This window comes from Aspergillus piperis (assembly GCF_003184755.1).
Source record: "Aspergillus piperis CBS 112811 unplaced genomic scaffold BO85scaffold_18, whole genome shotgun sequence".
Lineage (NCBI taxonomy): Eukaryota > Fungi > Ascomycota > Eurotiomycetes > Eurotiales > Aspergillaceae > Aspergillus > Aspergillus piperis.
Window position 1 is genome coordinate 25626 of NW_020291608.1, and position 22328 is coordinate 47953.

The window sequence follows — 22328 nt, forward strand, 5'->3', positions numbered from 1 at the left end:
TGAATAGCGAGTTGAAGGACACAATATATCCTGGTTATATCGCGTTAAGAGACCCGGCCAGTTCGCGCGGCAGCTGGCTGTAGAGCTCTGTGCCTTAGATAATACTGCGGTGGAGCCTACATGCAATATTACCCTGCCAGACACGCTCGGCAATGTGCTGAAGGGATATGCCTACAAACTACCACGTATTCGAGAGTGCATCCAATGCACCATGGCCCTGAGGATAAGGGACGATTCCTATCCCAACAATCCTTTTCACGTACATAAAAAAGTCGCTCAAAATTTCCCCTAGGATGCCTCATCTACTATCATCGTACGGCCTTTATTATTAGCCCGCGGGCCAAATTTTTCGGCTCGTGAAACCTGCACTCGCCAGGCTTAACACCACCCAACTTACGCTGCAATTTTCCGCCTGCTGATTGGCCTATTTTTGATATCCCGCCGTGCTCTCGCCGCCCCGCGTGCGTGGCCCAAAGCGGGCCCTTTCTCCTGCCCTCGCCCTCCTCAGCTTTACTCTAGTGCTAAACCTATTTGCAAGAGCCTTGCAGTCTGCCTTACATTACATATCTAGCGATATACATACGTTTTGCGTCGCGATAACTGGACAAGAAATCTGGATTTGTAGTTCACCTTGCTGTCAGTTTGTAGTGCCGCCGATAGGTCTCGCTCGCCATCTTTAGCGATGACATCCCGATCATTCAAATGCAGCTACACAAGCCCAACGTTAGGCAATCTTGGTAGCTATGCTCAGGCGCGCCTGGGTCGACAGCAGAGCTTTCATCCAGCGCAAAACAGCCAGCCAATCCCCGGCTTGCCTCTGTACTGCGGCTATGGCGGCCCGCACTGTGATCACGCATTGAGAGAATTGCTTTACATGGATGCGGCAAGACAGGGTGCCATGTCATTACAGGTACACAGACCACGGATGACCCATACTATCAGCCGCAGCTGAACCTTAGAAGCCCCGCACAGGCGCTCATTCCGGCAGGCAATAATGACCCTAACCGTGTCAACATACTCCACTATCCTATCTGTCGTCAGTAGATGTTCCCAACTCCGTATGTTGAAAGTCATGTGTGAAATGCCAATAGATAAGATCGCTTTTCCATTACCAGAAAATTAGTATCTGAGCAATTATATATAGCTTACAACAGTCCCAATCTGCTGCTCCAAGAATAATCATCAAGGTGTTGATCGTTCTCAACATGAAAAAGCAATTGTGTTGAATCACTGGTTGACTAATTGTTTGGCTGTGCAAAGTAACAAAAATGTCTGACTAGGCAAATCTCTCGGCCACTCTCACGTGTGTATGTCGCAAATATTTCGACCACGGTCAGTCAACAACATTTACGTTAAATATCATTGAATTGGAGAGTCAGCCAGGCGGTTTGATCCTTGCGACCAAAGAGGCCGTGTCGGTTGTTTCATTATCTGAAGATTCTAATGCTTCGAGAAAAATCCAAGATGCCGAAAATGGCCCTCTGTGCTCTACTATCTAGCGCTCACAACGTCAGTGTACAATTTTACCAGGCATCAAAATTCAGCACTGGGTCTTCTTTATATACAGAGTAGTCGATTAGCCCTTTTTCCTACTTTTTTAATGAGGGGTTTAAGCTTTTCTGGGTTTCATACAGGCCTAATTGTAATGAAGGTTGATGGCGAACAGACATTATCGTAGCATAGTAGCCTTAGTAGAAGGAAGCGAGATCAGTGATTGGTAGGTAGCCCCGCACCTTTTCCGTCTGCCAGGACAGACGGAATATACGCCTAAAGACTTATCCGCGGAAACCTCGGATCTAAAAGAAATACTACTGGAATACGCACAGGTACATACTATGGGTTCGTCGCGCATAATATCCCAGCGGCTCATGAGTTGCGCCACTTGACGACTCCGTACCACGCTCGTCATAGGAAATACCTTTGGTCATGTCTCCTTGGATTCGATATTACTCTTTTTGAACAGCTGAAGATCTCTAGTTCTCTAAGAGTGCTAAGCCTTTCTATATTAGCTCGCCGGCTCTCTGCTCTTAAGTTTGGTGCTTCATTAGACCCCCTGGTAAGGTATGGGGATTGTCGGCCATATAGAAATAGATAGCAGCACGCAGGTTAACAAAGACGATACACGGCTACTGGAGCCTTGCCATGCATGTTAATAACCGGACTCCGGCACAATCTAGTATTCTGGGCTCTTCAATGTGCTTTACTATCGGAAGTAATGGGCCTCAGACCAGGAGAGCGAAATAACATCAATTCTCCAGCAGTGTCGGACCTCCAGTCAAACAATTTATTCCTTCTAGTTTTTGCAGGATAAATAGTGATTATGTCACTGATAGTATACGCTGATACACTCAGTCTGAGATCTAGCTTTGAGATATAGTATTACCAAGGTAAAAAACAATGATGATATTGTGCCTGCGGCCTCAGAGATGAGATGATAATAATGCTGTTAAAACGTCATACTTTTTTGTAGGGTCGAGGACAGTCAATATGACAATTATGTATTCATGTTCCGCCTAAATATTTTTCTTCTGCATTTCTACAATTGATAGTCTTCTCTATAACACCGCCTGAGCTTCGATTGTCCTCAGTGTTGAATGCATGGATTGCGCTTCATAATTCTTAAGAAACAAACCCTCAACCTACCTATTACCTGCTGTGATGGTGTCTCATCTACCTATTTAGGCCTAAGTCAAATACAATCTTTCCACTCGCATGGCCAGTCGCCAGCCTTCCAAACGCTGGCCGAAACTGCTCCAATGGCCACACGCTATCCACCCTTCCTTTACACAGTCCCGATTCAATCAACTCGCCGACCGCCCCTAGTTGAGTGCCACTTGGTTGCATTACAAAGAATATATCTTTGACACCCCTTGTGTTCGGATTCTTCCATGGACAGACGGTTCTAGGAGGCTGGAAAATACTTACTACCGTGCCTTTCTCCTTCACAGTCCACCAAGCATCCTGGAGTGCTCGTCCTCCTATACAGTCAACCACCACATCCACCAGCCTTCCGCCCTCCTCCTCTACCCAGGCCTTCAGGTCAGTAACTCGGTAATTCACTGCATCCTTGGCCCCCATCGATCGTACCAGATCGATGTTGTCGGGTCCACATGTTCCGATCACCTCGACGCCCAGCACCTTCGCTGCAAGCTGCACAACCCACAGCCCAACGCCACCAGATGCAGCCGTGACCAGTATTCTTTTGTTTTTCCATGCCGCGCGCGCTTTGGGTATATCCATCACGCCCTCAGGAGGGACTATTCCGGCGTTAACAAAGAGAATCTGCCAAGCAGTCTCGGCTGATACTGGTACAGCAGCAGCCTCGACCCAGGTCAAGCGTTTTGGCTTAAAGGCGAGCTCTTCTGTAGTCGCGATTGTAAAATCACGAGCGTTGCCAGGTCTGGCATAATTTGTACGAGCATATATCTCAGCCCCGGGTTGGAAAGGGGAATCTGGGGGCGCAGAGACAACGGTACCGGAGACATCGGGACATGGGATTAGGAGGCGATCAGTGGATGGAGGAAAATTTTTCGGCCAGGAAAGCTCTCCGGCGCAAGGGGAGCATGCCTGGACATGAATCAAGTGCTCGCCTTTCGTTGGGTTGGGGTTGGCAACTACGTCGGTTTGGAGGGTTAGATCTTCCGCATTAGATTCAGCGGTTGGCTGAATCAGAGCACGTGCGGTTTCAACAGGCATGACAAGTCCAAGGCCGTGATTGTTCTTTGTTAATTCAGATTGGGAGAAAGGGTGGATGCATATTCCAATATCACACTAGAATGGTGATCAGAGGGGTGATATATATGCGTGAAGTACGATCTCGGCCCTCGTATTCAGCAGGGGTACACCCTCAGGTTCCCGCAGCGCTTCGATCGGATTGGCTGGAACCTTCGATCCAGACGAGCGATTTCTCGTATTCAATTCCATGATGCCCGGTAGGGTAGAATTCTAGTAATGATGATGCAATATGCCTTTATTCGATCTCAACCAAATTTCTGGCTACTATTGTGCAAGATCAACAGCCAATTAGGTCGTCCTCTACGTGTGGCAATACCTCTCATATGTGACTTAGCCGTGGTAGGATAAAGGGGATATATATCAGCTATTTGAGATAACGAAATCGATACCTGTGCGAATCGGCAAGACTGTTTCCACGCCCCTTTAACGATGCCAAGACATCCATGGTCAGGCACGTAAAAAGGACGCAAAATATCCCTAAACAGCCAGGTGTCAGCCTTCCATTGTTCGCATCACTGCCTGTGCATAGCGGCTCGGTTGGAGTGACCCTTTCAACCAGCAGCTCTGCCAAGTCCCAGAAATAATACACTTAATCTTTACAAAGGAATGACATCAAGGCTACTACCATAGGTGCTCTGCAAATAGTCTTTCTATTATGTGTTGAGCTGATAAATAGCCGGTAACAACAAGGTAGTCAGTTTACATGATGGAGAATATATAGAGATATAGAAGTGCTGTTTCATCTTCTCCTCGTTGTTTGATTAGCTCCCATTTACTGGGATTGAGCAGTGTTGGAGAGTATTATCTTTATTGATTGTCCATTTGCATCCTCAGGATTTAAGATATATATTAATGGCAATAGTACTATGGCAACCAGAGTAAACCATTTTCCGGTCACTCAGACAAGTACTAATACTTGCAGTACTAAGTAGAGATGCTGATCATACCCATGACATTTTTAAAACCGCTTTTCTATTAACTGAAGGTTGGGAGAATAGAGAAGCAAGAAAGACACTTACATCTATACTTACTATCAAAAGATATTTGTACTGGAAATTGACTGGTAGATTGTAACTGGATTTAGTATCAATAAAATAGTTAGTTACAGTGCTAGCTGTTATTGCCTTCCATGTCGGGAAACATAGAGACACTCTTTCAAATCCAAACCATGTGACACGCTAATCCTGATATGGCTACCTCCGTATTTAGAAACTTTGTTTTATAATTGTATTGACATAATGCAAAGTATATGAAACACGAGTAAATAGTATAGTTATGTAGTGCTATATATCTAAAAATAATCATCCCCATCACTATGAGTTGTCCGCACGCACTGCTTCCTATAAGCTTGTTATCTGCAAACACCCAAACCATTTATAAATGGCAAGAAACATCGATTCTTGGCAATGTAAGATGATTATCCATATGATACACAGCAAGAACAGGCTCACTACATCACAAATGGCAAAGGTAGAAAAGTATAGTGAGCATTCTATTACTTACATATGTAAGAACATGCAGTTATTTGGTAGTGCCAGGTCTCCCCTAGTACCTGTCAGTTAACAACCAAGCATCACCTCTATCATGCTGGACGCTCTCTATGACCACCTCACCGAAAAGCCCGGCCTATATATAGCAGAGATGGTTATCTTCCTATAAGATAAGTTCAATATATTACCATTATCATCCAGCATTAGACATGCACTTTCCCGGGCCGGCTGGACTAAAAGGCTAGTCCAGCGGAAAGCAAAAGAACAGAATCCTGAATTACGAGATTTCTACCAGTATAAACTATCTGAGTTTCGGTTGTATCATCTTGTGTTCGTCGATGAATCTGGGTGCATTAAAAGAATGGAATATAAACAGACTAGCTAGTCACTACTCGGTATGTCACCAGTCTAAGTGTCAAAATTTCATCAAGGCCAGTACTACCAGATACTGCTAGTATATACTCAAGACAGTATTATTCTGTCTTGTATTTTCAAAGGTTCAACTGATGCAGTATTCTTTAAATCATTTATTGAACAGCTTCTACAACACTGTGGAAGGTGGCCGGAGCCAAAATCCGTGCTTATTATAGACAACACATCTTTTTATCATTCCGACCGAGTCAAACAGTTGTGTTCTGATGCGGGTATTAAACTATTATATTTGCTGTCTTACTCTCCAGATTTCAACCCCATGAAGGAGTTCTTTGCTGAGCTGAAGACTTATATTAAGAAAGCTTGGTCAGCATACGAAGAGAATCCCAACCAAGAGTTTCATGCCTTCCTCTGGCGGTGTGTTCATGATGTTGGTGCAAAACAGGAGAGCGCTGAAGGCCATTTCCGACATGCAGGTATAGTAATAGAGATTGTATAAGTGGCCGCCATAGTCGAATTCTATGTATGTATAATGAACAGCATAAGTCAGGCTGCGTAAACGTGTTCTAAACCGTGCCAGATTGGTTTACTGAGGCCCTCAAAATGATTTGGGCTTGTCGCGTAGGTAGTGGCAGGGCTGGGGTCGTCATATGCAGTGACCTATTTCGGCTCGCAGTTACTGATATCACGATAGCCAGGCGGCTAATTACGACATAGGCGGGGCCAACTTGTCAACGGCTCAGGGTAAATTCTTGCCGCTGATCTTATCTAAGATCTGAAATACAACGTGGTTCTGTACTCGGCAACAACCGAGGTCAGTCTTCTCAACTCCCGGGCATATTCTGCGTCGGAGGTCATCTTATCTATCCCTTGAGCAATGTGTCGATCAAGAAACTCCTCAGAGGCAACATATAGGGTTGTATTGAATGTATTTTGATGATAAGGTGGAGGTTCCGAAGCGAGATGGTCTGCCGTGCTCTTCTTGCATGGAGGTGAGATAGTGCACTTTGGTTGCTCTTCTGTAAATTCCTGACGTGGAATTGTGCTGGTTGGCTGTGCATTGTCATTTAACGAACGCTGCTCAACCGAGCCCTCAATAGCGACGCTAGATGTCGCCTGCTGCGACGTTGAGCGAGAGGGTTGGCAGGAGGCTACCGAGGGCGTCCCGATCGCCGCAGCTATGGCCACCTTACGATCCGCAAGTGGATTTTGGTCGGCCAACTGCAGGTAACGCTTAACTGAGGCGGCGGAAATGCCGGGAGACAAAATTCAATCCTTGATAAGATGGTTCTCCATCTCCATTTTTTGCAGGGCGATTCGATTCGATTCGCGATGTCCGTCTGCCGGGTTTCCTGCTGAATTGCACGTATTCGTTCCTCTAGCTCCCGGACGTAATCTTGTCTGCGAGCACGGCTTTTGCGCTGGTTCTCACGTACGCGAGCAAGTCAATCGGATTTCGGATAGAATTAGTTAGACTACGAAGAATCGCAGAAAATTTCCTTGAAAGCCGCATACCTGCTGCGCCTTCGCTTCTTGATCCATCGCGTCTGGGCACTACAATGATGAGAACCCATAGAGTGAATTCATTTCTGGTCGTGGTGAATCAGAGCCAAAACAACGTTCTGACTGGCAGAGTGTGGGGAGCGATTGGACCGATGCTATTCAGGTATAGAACGGGTTGAGAGGAGTCGTCCTTTCCGGGGCTGAGCGTACGCGGAACAGAACGGGGCTCCCTGTCCACGTGAAGAGATTACTAATAGTATTTTTGCCCAACTAACATTAACTTGATCGATCTGGCGCAGTGTGGATGCACTAGTACAGAATATCCCGCTCTCATATTGATATCTATATCTAAAGGAAGCTATACAAGTCTCATGTTCGTACATTGTTTCAAAATGGCGCTGAATAATACGAAGACAGATTGCCCTAATCAACGCCGGTAAACGGTAAACTCCAAGCACAGGAACACGAGGTATGTAACCAGGAGCACTACACCTGCACTCCTCCCAAGTCCTAAAAAGATGACAGCACAGAATACCAGAGAGGACAGCCAGACTGCCACCAGCTCAAAAAGCACAAAATTATCTGCCTCTTGTGCCGGGTACCCTGCCACAGCAACGACACCAACACAGAGCGTCAGCAGGAAAATGTTGCTTCCTGCCGTCGTCGCGGCCATAATGCCACCGTGGCCGCGGGAACCACTAAGGATTGCTACCAGTTTTTCTGGCAGAGTAGTAGCAAAGGAGACAACAGTCAGACCGAAGACGGTTCCCGAGAGATGCAGGGAGTCGGCGATGGTGACGGCACTGTGGGAGAGGATATATCCCGACAGTGAAAGCGAGATGAATCCGAGAATGAGCTGGAATATGTGGTAAGGAAAGCTTCTGCATCGTCTGCTCCCTTTGTCTGTTGATGACGGCGCATGATCATTCGCGATGAGAGGAGAGGTCTCGGAGAGAGGGGCGTGGTTGGCGAATTCGTCGTCCTCGCTATCACTGGATTCTCCGTCGCTATCACTGTCTGATAGTTCTGGGGGTGAGGCTACACCCTTATATATAGCGTAGATGATAGAGACGATGTAGAGGGCAAAAATAGCAATCAAGACCCCACCGACGATATGGTTTAATTGGTTGAAGAATGCCAGCATCACGAAGAGCGTCGTAACTATGAACAGCAGGGCCGAGTATAACTTTGCGCTACGGTCAAACTCCAGACCCCGGGGGTAAAAGAGTAGCCCTAAAGAAAAGGCGCCGAGGATGTTGGAGATAGTCGAGCCCATGACGTTCCCCAGGGCCAGGGGGCTGCGACGCTGCAGAATGGCGGCAACCACCACGGCGAGCTAATGAGGGATTAGCCAGGAGAGATATTGGATCGAATTGCATTGAATTGCAGACTTCTTCCCATTCAGCACCAGCAGTCAAGAGAGCAATAACAGTCTGCGAGATGCCTAGGCGTCGCCCGACAATGACGGTGTGGTCGATGAATTTATCCGCGCCATAGTCAAGAACAAACACACCTGCAATCAAAGTGGCAACATTAAAACACAGAGCGTCCCAATCCATTGTTGTCTTTGAGTGTATTTCACGTATGTCCGGGGCAATGGAAATGGCGGGTACTAGAGGAAAAAATTAAATACGTCTTGAAAATCAAGTCCCGGAAATCGAACTTTGGCGCCTCCTCGACCGCCTCCATAATAACTGGGTTGAATTTCTCAGGAAGGTGCCCAGAGTCAGAACACAGGTGGGTTCATTATATGACTAATCCCGGCGGATATATAGTATCTCCCTTCTCCGGGTATCCACCTATTCTGCTGTTCCTACACTGACCAAATTCTTGACTTCAGCATTGCCTGCATTCTCGCGCTTCTTAGCAGAGATGCAGCCAAAATCGAACACTCGTTGTCCGTTCCTTTCGCAGATTCATTACAACCGCGCCATACGGGCAGCCTAACACCACGAACGGCTACGAGGCCACGGCCGGCACCCACGAGGCTCCATGTTCGTTTAAGAAGTGGTATAGGACACATGTACGCACATTGATGTATAGTTTCTGTATGCTACATATCGCCCAAGGCGAGTGGTCAGATTAAATGAAATCATCCATTCATCCATACTGTGCACGGTAGGTCTTTACCAGCACACATGTCAACGCCCTGGAAGATATTCGCAGGATAACTTGCGACCGGGGAACAGAGAGCAATAGGTCAAACAAACAGATTTCGAATTGAGACCGATATTGATTAGTTACGTGTTTAAGGCAATGACGACAACTCGGGCGGTCATCTGAGCGTCTTTTTCTGGTCCACCTCGTTCAGAGCAGGACGACGAGGTTCCCGCATGAGGTCGCATGCCTTCCGAGTAAGTCCAATGGTCACGGAGGAGGTCGAGGCGAATAACGATTCCTTTTGGTCGGAAAAATTAATCATTCCAATCTGAAATGTGGCGTGCGAGTATTTCACCTCGGTCCCGGCCAGGTCAGCGATCAGGCTTCGTTGCTGTTGAGCTGTTCGAGAAACATAGAATGCTGGCACTGCGCCGAGAATACCAACAACCACTCCCCAGTAGCAAGAGCATCAGGGGGAGTGGTTGTTGGTATCGAGGGAATATTATATATACTAGGTTTTTATCAAAGTTGTTTATTCAACAGAGGCTTTCTTGTATCCAAACTATATAAACTCTCATCAGGCCCTAACTCCTTGCTCAGTATCTCTTATCAATAACCCTCTTCAAGAGGGCCAGTTGAAATGTTTCATGGCCTGAAGTATACCAATTTTATATAACTTTCTTCAGGCTCAGGCTACGCTGTACAGTAGCAGTAATTACTCTAGCAGTCATCTCCGGCCTCAGACAACAAACTTAGTACATAATCAACAACAGATTTTCCTTGGCCAGGATGCACGCCATGTTTTGGTTCTTTTGCTTCGGCCCCTGACAAGGAAACACCGGAAATCTCTCCCAAGTACCCACGCGGCCGCATCCCCACTTGCCGTGTCTCTAATTCCTACCCAATCAACCCGTTAGGCATTGCCGTTCTCCTTTCTAGTGCACAAAGCCCAGGCCCCAACCTGTTTTTGATTTGTGCTTAACCCAAGTGGGAACATTCTAGATGCTAGCATTGACATGGTGGCTAATGAAGTATCATTATCGAGCTCATTGCTCAGGATGCTCTTGAAACTTCTTACCGGTGAAAAGGTGTTATATTGGACCAACAGTCTGTGCTTTTTGCGAAAATCTTTCAAAGTTACCATGTAGCACAGCAACGCCCCTTTGAAAAATCAAAAGATAGCAGTTATTGAAGCGCTTCCATAGCTTCAATATCAATCCTATCTATCATTTGAGGCGCAGCTTGCTACTTACAAGGCTGCAACCTTCTTCCACCGCTTATAATATGCCAAATTATTCCACACCCCGCACACAAAGGCCCTCAGGATCAGATATGTGGCTCCTAAACATCTCGGTTTCACCATTCCCCGATCCCACTGCTTCTTGATCTCCCGTCCGAACAGTGACGAGCCCAGCTCCTGTCCTGTAATGCGGATTGCATCCTCTCCGTTGGTGATAACGTAATATACTGGGCCGGAACTATCAATATATATTGAGTACGGACTGTCCATAGCTTGCCAGCGAAGCCGTGCTAGAAGCCGTCGAATGACTGCCTTTATGACTCGCCATCCGTGCCCATACTCGAGGAGACCGACGATGCCCGCGTGAAAGGCGAGAAGTTCTTCGAATGAGACAAGCATCTGCTCAGTGGGCGTGCCGACGTGGTAGACCCCTGCGGATTCGAATTGGATGGAAAAGGCCTGGGCGTCTCAGCGTCGTTAGCATCGTCATAATAACGGAATCATAGTATCTCATAACGGGGAAGAAGATTTCCAGGGCCAGGAGAGTAATTACCATATTGTAGACGTGGTATGGGTGGTGCGATGAAGTAGTAGTACATTATGGATAGGATGCAGTGTTCCAGCAGAGGCTGCTCTGGGTCTGAAACAGATGTTATAAGCATATCAAATCTTGGGCGAGATGGGTTTGATTGAGCCATACCTCATCGATCCTACCCTGAGCTCTCGTGGGCACTCTGACTTCATCTAATTAAAACCCGCTATTGGTCTACCCCTATTGAAGAGTGGGGGGTTTGATACTCCTACGAGATGGCTCGGAAAGTTTATTTTGTAGAGTATCTCACTGCTTAATACATCCTTCAGAAGGGATATGAAGAAGCCCTGAAGACGATCAAAAAATTACGTCGTTCTTGGTTATGATTTAGTGAACTTCGTTACTCGGCGACCATCAAAGCTAAACGGCTATTATAAATGTGGCAAAAGGGCTTTTCTACAATAAAACATTCTACGACCCAACGAACACTTTCTATAACACCATATGAAGGACACTAGTTATTAGACCCACCAACCGTTGCTGCCCAACTTGAAGAAGCTTAGACCAGGAGGATCATCAATTAGGGAAAAGTATACGAAACGTGTAGGCATGGACTTTAATATATCCTCCTGTTCAATATTCTGCAACAAAATTACTCTACTCATAGTTTGCAGCGTAATCATGCCAATCTCACTATCTTTCGAAGCTTGGTGTACCCTTTCCTCCGCACGGAAAGTCTGGGGTCGGGTCCGCTTTCCGTGCCTCCACATCGGATGAGGCACTTACGTAGCCAAGCAACTAGTAGTATTCTGCAAGCACAGTATCGTTACTACCAAGGCGATACACCTGAGAGCATTCCGAAAAGCGTTCATCTGTGGACAATGTGGGGAATATCGGAATGTGGGCATTGGCGGTTTGTGATCTTCTGGACTCTTCGTCAGACTATCCTGGTTGCTTTGTGAGTTAATCGTTGCCGGGTTTTCATTAATATATTGAGCTATTTATTTGACAGCTTGCCACAGCAGTTCCGTCAGCGTTTCAGTGTAGCAGTAGCCGTCTCTTTTCTAGCCTACTTATCTCGGCTTGTAACTACTTAAGAATTATGATCAGAGCAACCATGAAGTCATTGTTCCTATCTACAGTGGCAAGCCTCGTCTTCGCAGTGGGAGCGTCCTCGATGCTTGCCGCCTCGTCGATTGACCAGCACGCTTCAGATTTATTGAAGGGTGATTGTGACCGAGAGTGCATGGCATTTATCGTGGATCAGGTTCTGGCTTCCATGGTAGTGCACAACCCATACATTTTGCCGATGGCTGCAATATATCAGGCTACGGAAAACTCGCACCCCGCAGCGCTCGGGATGATGACCGCCTGGCGAACTGTCACAGAAGCCGGGCCACCCAGTTTGCTCGCAATTGATACCACACAAGGGTCGGCTTATTTTGCCCTGGACGTCAGCGAAGGCAGCGACACGGAAAGGTCCATCCTCAGAGGCCGAGTCAAGGTCGTCAACCAGGAGATCACCGAGTTGGAACTATTCATCAATCGCTACCGCGGGGACCACGGCTTCTCCTTCTCAGCAGCCGAGCTTCCCAGCAATTATGAGGCCTTGATGTCACCGCCAGATAATCGGACGAAGGCGAGTCGGGCAGCGTTGACAGCTCTGAGTGAGGCCTTGTTTGCTACTTCGAGTAATATGTCCGTAAGGGTCGACGCCAACTGCCAGTTTACCGAAATTGGCTGGAAGGTCATCGATACGGGAACATACAACAATGAAACAGCCACCCCGCTCAGTTGCAGCTGGCCTTCAGATCATCCAACGGATGAGAATGCGCGTGTCGGTTTAGTCATTGATGAAGAGTTGGGCTTTGTTGTAACTAGCGGCATGATCCAGGGCAAGGTCTACCCTTACCAAAACGTCTCGGCCTTCATCCCGGACGCCATGACTTCCTCGCAGGAGGCCCAAAATGTGTGGTTGAACGAGGTGAAAGCACGGGGTGTCAAAGGGCTTCTGGCTCCCACTGAGGCAACGGGGGAGACCCTTGAGGTGCTGCAATACTACAACGATGCGCTCCAAGCCATGCAGATTAATGTGTACATGAGCGGTCCAAATATGACATCGGCCTGGCTATAGTCTATTTCATGGTATGAGGGAACATTGATCATGACCAGCATACCGAGGTATGTGAGGGAGCTGATCCGGGATTATATTTTATATTTGTTTGCTAGCTGAGCTAAGTATTTAGTCGACGCGAGGTATGGTGTCTAATGTCGTCGGGGTCATTTTCAGCTCACATTCGCTTTCCTTTAGCTTTGGTACTTAGGGACGTAATCAGTCACCGACCAGGCGCGGGCCCTTGATCCCTTTACCAAGTTGAGCACAGTATATCAATCTCTAGCTTCCGGTCATCGTGAAAGTCAATAGACGCACTGGGGGCGCTTTGTGGGGCCTGATCTCGTAAGTTTGCCCCCTCAATCCTTCTGCAAGACACGCACCATCCTCCACAGAACTCCTTCCTATTCTTCCAGGACTTCTTTTACTTGCTTTGGGAGGTAATAGTTTCTCGCCAGGCCAGGCCAAAGAGACCCATCTAATCTGACTAACCCAAGATTCATGGCCGGACACCCTGTGCTCTGGTTCCGTAAGGTTTGACGCCAAAGGTCCACAAGGCTTTTGGCACGGAGAGCGTGGTCTTTCGTGGGCGCTTGTACAAGCAGTAGCAGTAGGAAATTAGAGACAGTCGCAAATCCCACACGGGACCCTAGCTCGGTCAGTATATCGGCAGCCTAATGAGTGAGTTTTGCACAGACGTTACCCAAAAGGGACGAGACATACATCTATACCAGAAGCTCGACAAGTCACTGGTAGTCATACGCATCACCAGACGAATTACTTTGGCCGCGCAATTATCGGCTGCGCGGAGCACCGCATTTCCCATGCCATTCTCATCGGACATGTCAATGGCCATGGACGGCTCGATCTCTTCGGCGTCGAACAACTGAGCCAGGAGGTCGTTGAATTGGTTCGTAAATTCCGTTGTCTCGAAGTTCTCCTCGAGCAACGGGGGCGGCGCGGCAGAGCGAACCATTGGCCGCAGGAGGGCGCGGAACACAAATACCTCCAGAAGGATGCAGGCAAAACGGAGGCAGTTTGACTGGCAGTATATGCTGTCCAGAGTAGTGGGCTGATGATCGGGCTGACGTACCGATACTGGGGAGTGCGCGTACCACTCCTTGAGCTTCTGTAAAAGAGGACGGGCAATTTCCAGCGTTGCATGAAAATCCGGCGATAATCGCTGCGACGCCTTTAGTGTGCTATGGGGCCAGGGGTTAGTCAGTATAGCATGATTAAACATTAGTGAGACGCTACTGCCACACCAGCTAGGCTTCCTCCACACCAACCTTCACTAATGCCACACCCTCCGCCTACCTTATAAGGTAAGATCCCATCCATTTAAGCTGATGCTTGGTTTCTATTACAGACAGAACCATACTGCCTTTCACCTTTGGAACCTATATTTGGGGCAGGATTCCAGCAGCTCAGGCAAGTAAACTACCGAAACGGGACGGCGGTAAGAAATACCAAAGAGACTATACCCTAAAGGGAGCGGGTTTTGCCTTCTTAGGTAGGCGGAGGGTGTGGCATGATCGAAGGCTGGTGTGGAGGAAGCCTAGCTGGTGTGGCAGTAGTGTCTCCCTTACATTAAAATCGTAGTTGGGAGACCTACAAAATGGAGCGTTGTAATTCATCAGCGATGCGCGACAACTGAATGAGTTGCTGGAATGGTTGAGCAGTGAGAACGTCGTGTGAAGAGTGCGAGGAGGACGCAGGTTGCTGCAGGGCCAGGCGCAGACACTCGGACATCATGAAATCATCATCGCTCAGATCTGTGGCGTCCCAATCGTCGCTTCCTATGTAAGACGGACGCCCAATAAGCAAGCAACGCCACTTGTCTTCGGCGTAGATGGCCCACCAGAGGCGACGACGAATCCTCTTTTCCCATAATGGAAGTCCCATGAGCCGACAATCCAACTGAAGCCCAAGCGACATGGCAACGCCGACAAGCATGCCCACCAAGGACCAGGTGAAGGCACTATCAGCCACAGCACTTTCGGTGGCGCTGATCGGTCGGTGAAGGTAGAGAATTCCTGCTTGAAGCGTCGAAAGACGGGCAGTGTGGATGTCCCGTAGCAGCAGGTCAAGAACCATGCGCCAGAGCAGATCAGTCGGGGGAGGAGCGTACGCATCAATCAAGCATAGATAGTCATCAAACTTGGCGAATGGTTGTGCTGATGCGTAGATTGCAGCCAAAAGACACAAGGGTGTCCTTTGAAGGATATCCTGGTCGGGCACCGTACCTGCTGCTGCAAGCCCAAAATGTGACCGCGAAATGATCGGCAGCGTCGGAAAAATAAACTTCATGAAGCTGCAGGAGATGGCATATCATGTCAGCCACAGAGCGCATCAACGGTGGTATTCTTGTCAGCTTACAGCACTACCAATCTCTGGCCACATTCGGGGGGTACAATGTGGTTCAATTGCTCATGTGTATTCAGTGGGTCTGGCGGTAGCAGCTGAGCCTTGGAAGACTCATAGAGCTGATCCGACGAGACCAAAAAATGGCAGGGGATCTTCTCGTCAAACGGAACGCCCCCTGCGTTCCGGAAGTGCACTTGGTGGAAGGAGAGGAAGCCTCTGTCGTTGAATTTGCAGTGTCTGAGAAGCCACGGGTCAGATTCGGCTGACGCGCCATTGACCTGGTAGGATACACCAGCCAAACCATCAAGTGTTTGGATGGTCTGATGCGTGTGTCTTTCTTTGAAGGCAGAAGGCGTGTGCGGGCATGTGCCGCCTGGATCTGCAGAGATTCTCACCGTGTCTAGCTCGAAGAAAGGGATATCGACTGCTTGATGCGCAACTGGGGGATCTTCTTGGTCCACCACCAGATCCTCGGTCGCTTGCAAGTTGTTTGTTGCGACCGGTCGGGTTTCTGGTGAAGGTGGTTTCGGCGGCACAGTGCCCTGACGAGAGTGAGGCCGAGGGCGAGGGCGAAGACGAGTAAAGGAACAATACTGACCCGCAGCTAAACAGCGCTGACAGCTGCCATGGTGATCGGCTTCGCAGCGTACTTTTCTCCGTCGGCATCCGTCACATGGGGGGTGTCGTTTTGATCTATAGGGGCGAATGGTAGGAGGTGGCGAGCGAGTGTGGAATTGATGGGGAGTTGTTGGATTCGGAGAATTTGACGCCATGCGACAGTCGGTCAGCCGATGATTTGCGGATTGAAAATGACGTTTTCTTCGAGCAGTACTTTGTAGAAGATCAGCAACGTGGATAATCGCCGCTGGGGTCTAAAGGGCTACTTAACTAATCCGCCGAAGTCAATTCGACAGCGGCCAAGAACGAGTTGGCCGACAAGTTCGCCGAACGCCTTGTCTGATTCGTCACCCGTCCAAATGACACCGCCGAATGGGTTTGGCCCGAGTGTTGCCGGAAGGCGCACATTACCACCGCCACTATTATTCCTACTACTACCACTACTATTACGAAAGCTTCACGCCGTTGATGCTGTTATTTCACTCGTATGCTCCTCTCATTAATTGTTGATTATTTTCCACTGGGCCAATAGAAAGTTAAAATCCACCGAAGTCTCGCAAAATGGTACTTCAATACCTACCCCCTCCCTCAATCGTCGATCAGGGAAAGGAAAACATTCAACCGGTCGGTAAGTATATCAAGAATCTCGCATGAGATTCAAGTTGACCATTACCAGCGGTATCCATTCCCCCTACAACAAGATCCAAAGCATTGATCCCCTATTCTACGTTAGCTCTTGTGTGGCAATTGTAAGGGTTATCGGCTATGTGTGGCGGTGAATCGAGTACCATTGTAGAAATGAGAGTAGGATGGTGTGGAAGCTTCGCAGCTCTCACTATATGTCGGAGGCGTGACTGTTTCATCACTGAATGATTGAAGTCAGCAAAGGGTTTCTAACACCGGAGACTTCGGGTGCTCACTTGGTCGTTGGTGTGGCAGTGGATGGTGTACTTTGCTGCGCGTCTCTCTTGCGTGATTCATCCACCCTGTCCACAGCAGGTGTGGAACGACAAGATAGTCTGGCTTTGAGGCCGGTCACTTTCTGTCTCCAATCCATGATGTGGAGGTTAACATACAATGCATTGCCCGGTGAGGATCACAAACAGCACGAGGGACCAAGAATGCTTTATATATGCCAAATATAAGACCGAGGGGTTATATCTACGGCACTTGCCGTTCAGGAATCAAGCACCTTATCTTTCGGTTCTGCTCCCTTATGCACTCAATCGAAAATCTTTTCGAGGAAGCCACCTGACTAATTGAGTGGCCGACAGCCGAGATAGTTGCATCCTCCTTAGAAGAGTGCGGCGATGGGGGGCCTGCATTTCGCCGATTTTATTTCCTAGAGAAGCATTCTTGGCTTCAATGTTGACTTCGCCGAGGGTTCCCCTCTTAGACTGCTCCTAAGCACAACAACTGTGGTGGTCACTGCTCTCGATAATTGACGCGAAAATAACCATTAGGATGAGAATGTAATTTACTTTTATTATTCTTTATCGAATTATATTGTCGGTGGACCCAGACGCACCACTACCCGACAAGAGATAGTATTTCGTTTGGTGTTTCCGGTAGCACGTATGTGTCCCACTGGTCTATCGCAGGCTTTAGAACTTGGCTTTCACTTTCCAGCCCGCACAAATGCCCCTGGCAACAGCAAAAGCGACCGCGGAGGCCGCATACAACACGCCTCCGAAGACAATCATGCCCCAATATTCCCCCTGGTTCTGTTGCTGGATAGCACCCGCGATCGGGATGCCCGTCAATGTACCCACACTGACTATCGTAAATGTCGTCCCGCTCCTCTTCCCTAGATCCTCCGTCTTACAGACTTGCGAAATGCACACGGGGGTGAGACTGATAGCAGCACCGCTCCAAAAGCCGAACAATACCGCATAGCAAATTACTGCGGGCATATTCGCCCCTGATGCAAGCCACAATGCCAGGGTAAGCGCCGCACAGATGATTGACGTTCCTACCATCACGTTGAACCTTCCGAGCCGATCTGCTACTAAGCCCGGGAGGAACCGTCCTGGGACAGCGCCTAGATTGAGAAAGATACTTAGCGCGTATGCGAGGGTGTCATCCATCCCAATATGAATCCCGTAGGATGAGATGTAGGTAATTGGTATGAAGACGGCGAATTCCACTAGGAAGATCGCTATTGTGGTTGCGGCATATTTCTTCTCTCGCAGGGCGCGAAAGTCGACGGATGCGCCAACGCTTTTCTCATTCAGGACCCGTGTTTTCAGCGTCAGACATGATATCAGTAAGAGAACAGCACTGATAAGTGCAATAATACGCATTGCCCAGGGGAAACCAATTCTGGGTGCTGCAAAAAGTATAATAACTGGGAATATGACTCCTCCTATACCCCCGGCAGTGCAGGCGATGCCGGTCGCATATCCGCGTCGCACGTTGAACCAGTGCCCAATGCAGGAAACGGCTGGAATAAAGAGGGCACATGCAGATAGGCCACCAAGGACACTGAATGACAGAAATATCTGGTAGAATTCTATCGCAACAAGTCAGCATTATCTGTACCACTGCTGTACGGATAACATGTGCTCCCAACCTTGGCTGAAACTAAAGCCAATCAGTGCTATAACCATGCCGATCGACCCTGGGAGAATAACATAGTTGGGTCCATAGGTATCCAATATTGGTCCTGCTATTTATCAGCAGCCACATAAATTCAAGGTGATTGCAGACTTCACTAACCGGTTTGCGCCCCAGCAGCATACAAGAAGAAGCTGTACGCGCCAAATATCCAGCCAATGCTGGACTCGGAATAGTCCTGGAGCTGGTGCTTACTCGTCCACGCATGGAGAATACCCAGGCAATTAAGCAATCCCATGGAAGGGATCATCGCACACCATGCTCCCAACACCACCAACCAGGCTTCAAGTCCGCCTTCGGGATATCCGTGCCGCATCGTAGTTTCGACGATTGTCAGAGGAGACGCAGACTCGTCTCTCTCAGTCTTCATGGCAAGAATAGGGAATACTTTGGTACTTTTGCAAGCGAGACCTGGAGGGCAAAAAAATGACTCTGGCATGTATTACGCTGGAGGAATTTCCAATGAAAGCCATCGGCCTAATAAGAGACCTAAGACTGCTTTCGAGTGTCAGTGTAAATTTCTTTGAAGAATCGCAAAATCGGCGATTATTCAATTTATGGGACATCTTCCCCGTTCTAGGCCGACTACAAAATGAGCATTCGGAGGTGTTTCTTACTACTAGTACTTAGTACATCATGGAAGCATTTTGTTGATGACCAATAAACCTCGGTGTGCTCGGCCGGTGATTGGTTGTATGTCCGTCTGTGGAGCTGTCTTCGGCGAAAGGGCAACTAGACAATTCATGATTCTGAAGTCCATAGTAAATGCTGTCATGCGTTAGACCAGACACTCATGCCGGGTTGACCTGTGTAATTTCTTGCATGTAAGTCCGGCCATCAATTACCAGTCAGGCAATCAGTACATGTCATCACTGGGTTGGGCCGACCATACTGCCAAGTCAACCCCATTCTTAGAAACCGAATCAGTATATATCCTTGCTGGCAGAACATATCGACTGGGACTGAAAACAGATAATGATAGCGACAAGCAAAGCATATCACTAATGTGAGATCTGTTCTGCCTGGCCCAATCATTCATATCAGCCCCAAATTGGTGACAGATGCGATAGGTGTCCTTCCACTCTCCGACCAAGAGAGAGGTATGTCAATACCCCCGAGAATAGCTCTGCCTGCCCTATAACTTTTTAGATTCCTATTTGGGTATCCATGGTAGGTGTATACATTTTGACGGCGGGAGATATTCATATGGCAATAAAGGCCTTATGCTTTGTGGTACTCATTTGTTATGCACTCTAGTCCACTACATCCCAGGCCGGGGGAGTATTACTGATACTGAGTCTATAATACATGTTATGCCATTTCTGCATATGAGAATGTCTCTCCTTCCATGCTTATTTTCCCTGGCCAGCGTTCTTCATGGTCCACTGGGCAATGTTACCCGGGGGGTGAGCCGTCGCAATGGTCTTGCCAGCGAACTTGCTGATGATGCTGGTGTCAGATCCGGACATGGAGCCGGAGTTACCGAAGGCGTTGAGCTGGCAGGAGCGGCCGAAGACGGAGGCACACTGCTGGTTGGTGTTGGCGTCCGGGGAGCTGAAGAGCTGGCCGCTGATGGGGGTCTCTACCACAGTGTTGACGTCCTGGAAGACATTACCCTCGGCCAGGACGTAACCACCAGTGCCGATCTCGAAGGCGTGGCCATCGAAGTTGTGGAAGAGGTTGTTCACCTGTCGGCATAGTAGTCAGCAATGTGCAGATGGTAGAGAGGGTAAAGACTACATACGGCGTGCAGCAGAGTGTTACCCTGGACCTTGGGCATGCGGCCGCTCAGGTTGTAGAAGTAGTTGCCCTTGAGGGTCACCATGTCGTTGCTGCCGTCCAGGTACACGCCCCAGTAGTGTTGACCGTTGCAGGTGGCAGAGTAGTCGGAACGACCATCGATGAGGGAGTAGGAGATGGTGACACGGTTGTCGGCGCTGGTGCCCAGGACGATGTGCTGGCGACCAATGCGAGCAGTTGTCACATGATCGATCCAGACCAGATCAGAGTCATCGACAGTGATGGCATCACCACCCCAGACATACTTGGGGTTGATGTCGGTGACGGCAATGTTCCTGGCCGTTATTAGCAAGGGTGGATTCACATCCTACGACCGATGGTCCGCACTCACTGGATAATGACGTTCTTGGCGCCGCTGACCACGCGGAGACCCTTGCCCTTGATGACACCCTTGGTGCCCTGTCCAACGATACTCTTGTTGGAGTTGACCGTGATGGGGAGGATACCGGCCTTGTCACTATGCGGCAATCAGCATGGCGAGAGTCTGAGCATCAATCGAACGGGGGCGACATACTAAGTCACGGATACCTTCGGGGCGCTAGCCTGGTAGTTGTCGCACCAACTGTGCAGGTTGATCGCCACCTGGCACTGGGAAGCAGTTCCCCAGGGGGCGCATCCAGTGGTAGTCTCGGTACCCTCGGTGCCGGTAAAGTCGAAGCTGAAAGATCAATGTATTAGACAATTGTCTACCTCTGTATCCCAAATGAAGCATCAACCTACGTTCTGTCCAGGATAATCACACGAGGCTCATTGTCACCCAGGTAAGAGACCAGCTCATCAGTAGTCGTAGGATAGACGGGGGAAGCGCTGCCACCGCCAGTGACGCCATGAGCAAAACCCTCGGCGGCGCCTACAACGCCAGCGGCACTGACAGCGCTGGCCAGGGATGCCACGGCAGCAGCGAAAAGCAGCTTGTAGTGCATGTTGGACTGTCAAAGTATAGAAGATACGAAGGGAAACAAAAAGAAAAATCGGAAAGAATGAAGGTCTTGGGTGTTATCAAAGAACGACAGCCTGGAAAGAGTGACAGGCGTGTAAAAGAAAGAAAGGAAGGCGATATCTTCTTCTGGATGGCATTGGAGAGGGAACGTTTCCAGGTATATATACAAGCCGGAAAAACATGATGGTGGAGCTGGCAGTCAGACCGTCGCCGTTTGGTCCCCTCAACCATGTTCTGGAATGAGACGAGGGACCCGGGGACAGGACCTGAAATGGATGAGAACCCAATCTATATGGCTTGGCAGGCAGGTCTTGGTTTCTTCTACCGGAGATTAACCTGTCAGTGGGTGTGGTGGCTTATATTTTACGATGTTAAAGTAGCGCTACTGCTGCCCAGACATCGCCGGACTCGCGGAACCAACATCTCCAATTTTATCTTCTTGGGTCTCCGAGTCATGACGATTATAATGTGAATGGCAGAACAAGTCAGGAATGAAAAGCCTGCGATAAAGCTTGTCTGCCTAGATGCCGTTAAGATGACAGTCGGAAATCTCTTCCCAAGCAGACCTCGTTTTTCACCGGAGTTCCCGGGTCCGCCCTGAACCCAAAATCTGCTTGGCGGAGCATAGGAATGGTGAGAAGCAGGATAGTGGTCCACTTCAGGATGTCTTAGAAGCAATCCGGCTGGCTTCCGAAGGGGGGGCGGCGTGGAGGTCAGGGTCCCATGAACGGCCCTGACCTATATTATTCAAGGCTTGCTTGGTAGATGGAGAAAAGTGGTACCGGCAGTCTGACAGTGAGACATTGCGAAGAACTGCCCCAAGAGAGGGTTTATTATAAATCTTGAGTCCCAGTGGAAATTACTAGACGCCAAGAAGCCTCAAAAGGGATTAGCTTGGAAGT

The 22328-nt window shown here is 48.7% G+C and overlaps 7 protein-coding genes across 7 annotated transcripts; 1 reads left to right on the forward strand and 6 right to left on the reverse strand.

Annotated features, from left to right (window-relative positions):
- Positions 1 to 2459: 2459 nt before the first annotated feature.
- Positions 2460 to 3758, reverse strand: BO85DRAFT_94162 (NADP-dependent oxidoreductase). The gene has a single exon (XM_025665800.1). It carries the CDS (start codon positions 3694 to 3696, stop codon positions 2671 to 2673), a length of 1026 nt encoding a protein of 341 aa, XP_025512504.1. The 5' UTR covers positions 3697 to 3758; the 3' UTR covers positions 2460 to 2670.
- A 3652-nt stretch (positions 3759 to 7410) lies between these two features.
- BO85DRAFT_452029 (sodium:calcium antiporter) lies at positions 7411 to 8790 on the reverse strand. Its single transcript, XM_025660728.1, has one exon. The coding sequence runs from the start codon at positions 8374 to 8376 to the stop codon at positions 7528 to 7530; it is 849 nt and encodes a 282-aa protein (XP_025512505.1). The 5' UTR covers positions 8377 to 8790; the 3' UTR covers positions 7411 to 7527.
- A 1659-nt stretch (positions 8791 to 10449) lies between these two features.
- On the reverse strand, positions 10450 to 10996 carry BO85DRAFT_490780 (uncharacterized protein; the record flags this gene model as incomplete). Its single annotated transcript, XM_025663674.1, has 2 exons — positions 10450 to 10899; positions 10958 to 10996. The coding sequence occupies 2 exons, from the start codon at positions 10994 to 10996 to the stop codon at positions 10450 to 10452; spliced, it is 489 nt and encodes a 162-aa protein (XP_025512506.1).
- Positions 10997 to 12089: 1093 nt separating this feature from the next.
- Positions 12090 to 13106, forward strand: BO85DRAFT_441031 (uncharacterized protein; the record flags this gene model as incomplete). Its single annotated transcript, XM_025658794.1, has 1 exon — positions 12090 to 13106. One exon carries the CDS (start codon positions 12090 to 12092, stop codon positions 13104 to 13106), a length of 1017 nt encoding a protein of 338 aa, XP_025512507.1.
- A 383-nt stretch (positions 13107 to 13489) lies between these two features.
- On the reverse strand, positions 13490 to 17127 carry BO85DRAFT_426785 (Zn(II)2Cys6 transcription factor; the record flags this gene model as incomplete). Its single annotated transcript, XM_025658134.1, has 6 exons — positions 13490 to 13734; positions 13809 to 14127; positions 14179 to 14341; positions 14740 to 15399; positions 15465 to 16271; positions 16991 to 17127. The coding sequence occupies 6 exons, from the start codon at positions 17125 to 17127 to the stop codon at positions 13490 to 13492; spliced, it is 2331 nt and encodes a 776-aa protein (XP_025512508.1).
- A 547-nt stretch (positions 17128 to 17674) lies between these two features.
- Positions 17675 to 19056, reverse strand: BO85DRAFT_499681 (monocarboxylate transporter; the record flags this gene model as incomplete). Its single annotated transcript, XM_025664074.1, has 2 exons — positions 17675 to 18582; positions 18789 to 19056. The coding sequence occupies 2 exons, from the start codon at positions 19054 to 19056 to the stop codon at positions 17675 to 17677; spliced, it is 1176 nt and encodes a 391-aa protein (XP_025512509.1).
- An 866-nt stretch (positions 19057 to 19922) lies between these two features.
- BO85DRAFT_426789 (polysaccharide lyase family 1 protein) lies at positions 19923 to 21779 on the reverse strand. The gene is made up of 5 exons (XM_025658135.1): positions 21207 to 21779; positions 21001 to 21144; positions 20818 to 20943; positions 20431 to 20761; positions 19923 to 20374 (listed from the first exon to the last, which is right to left on the reverse strand). Exons 1-5 carry the CDS (start codon positions 21407 to 21409, stop codon positions 20039 to 20041), a joined length of 1140 nt encoding a protein of 379 aa, XP_025512510.1. The 5' UTR covers positions 21410 to 21779; the 3' UTR covers positions 19923 to 20038.
- Between the last annotated feature and the right edge of the window lie 549 nt (positions 21780 to 22328).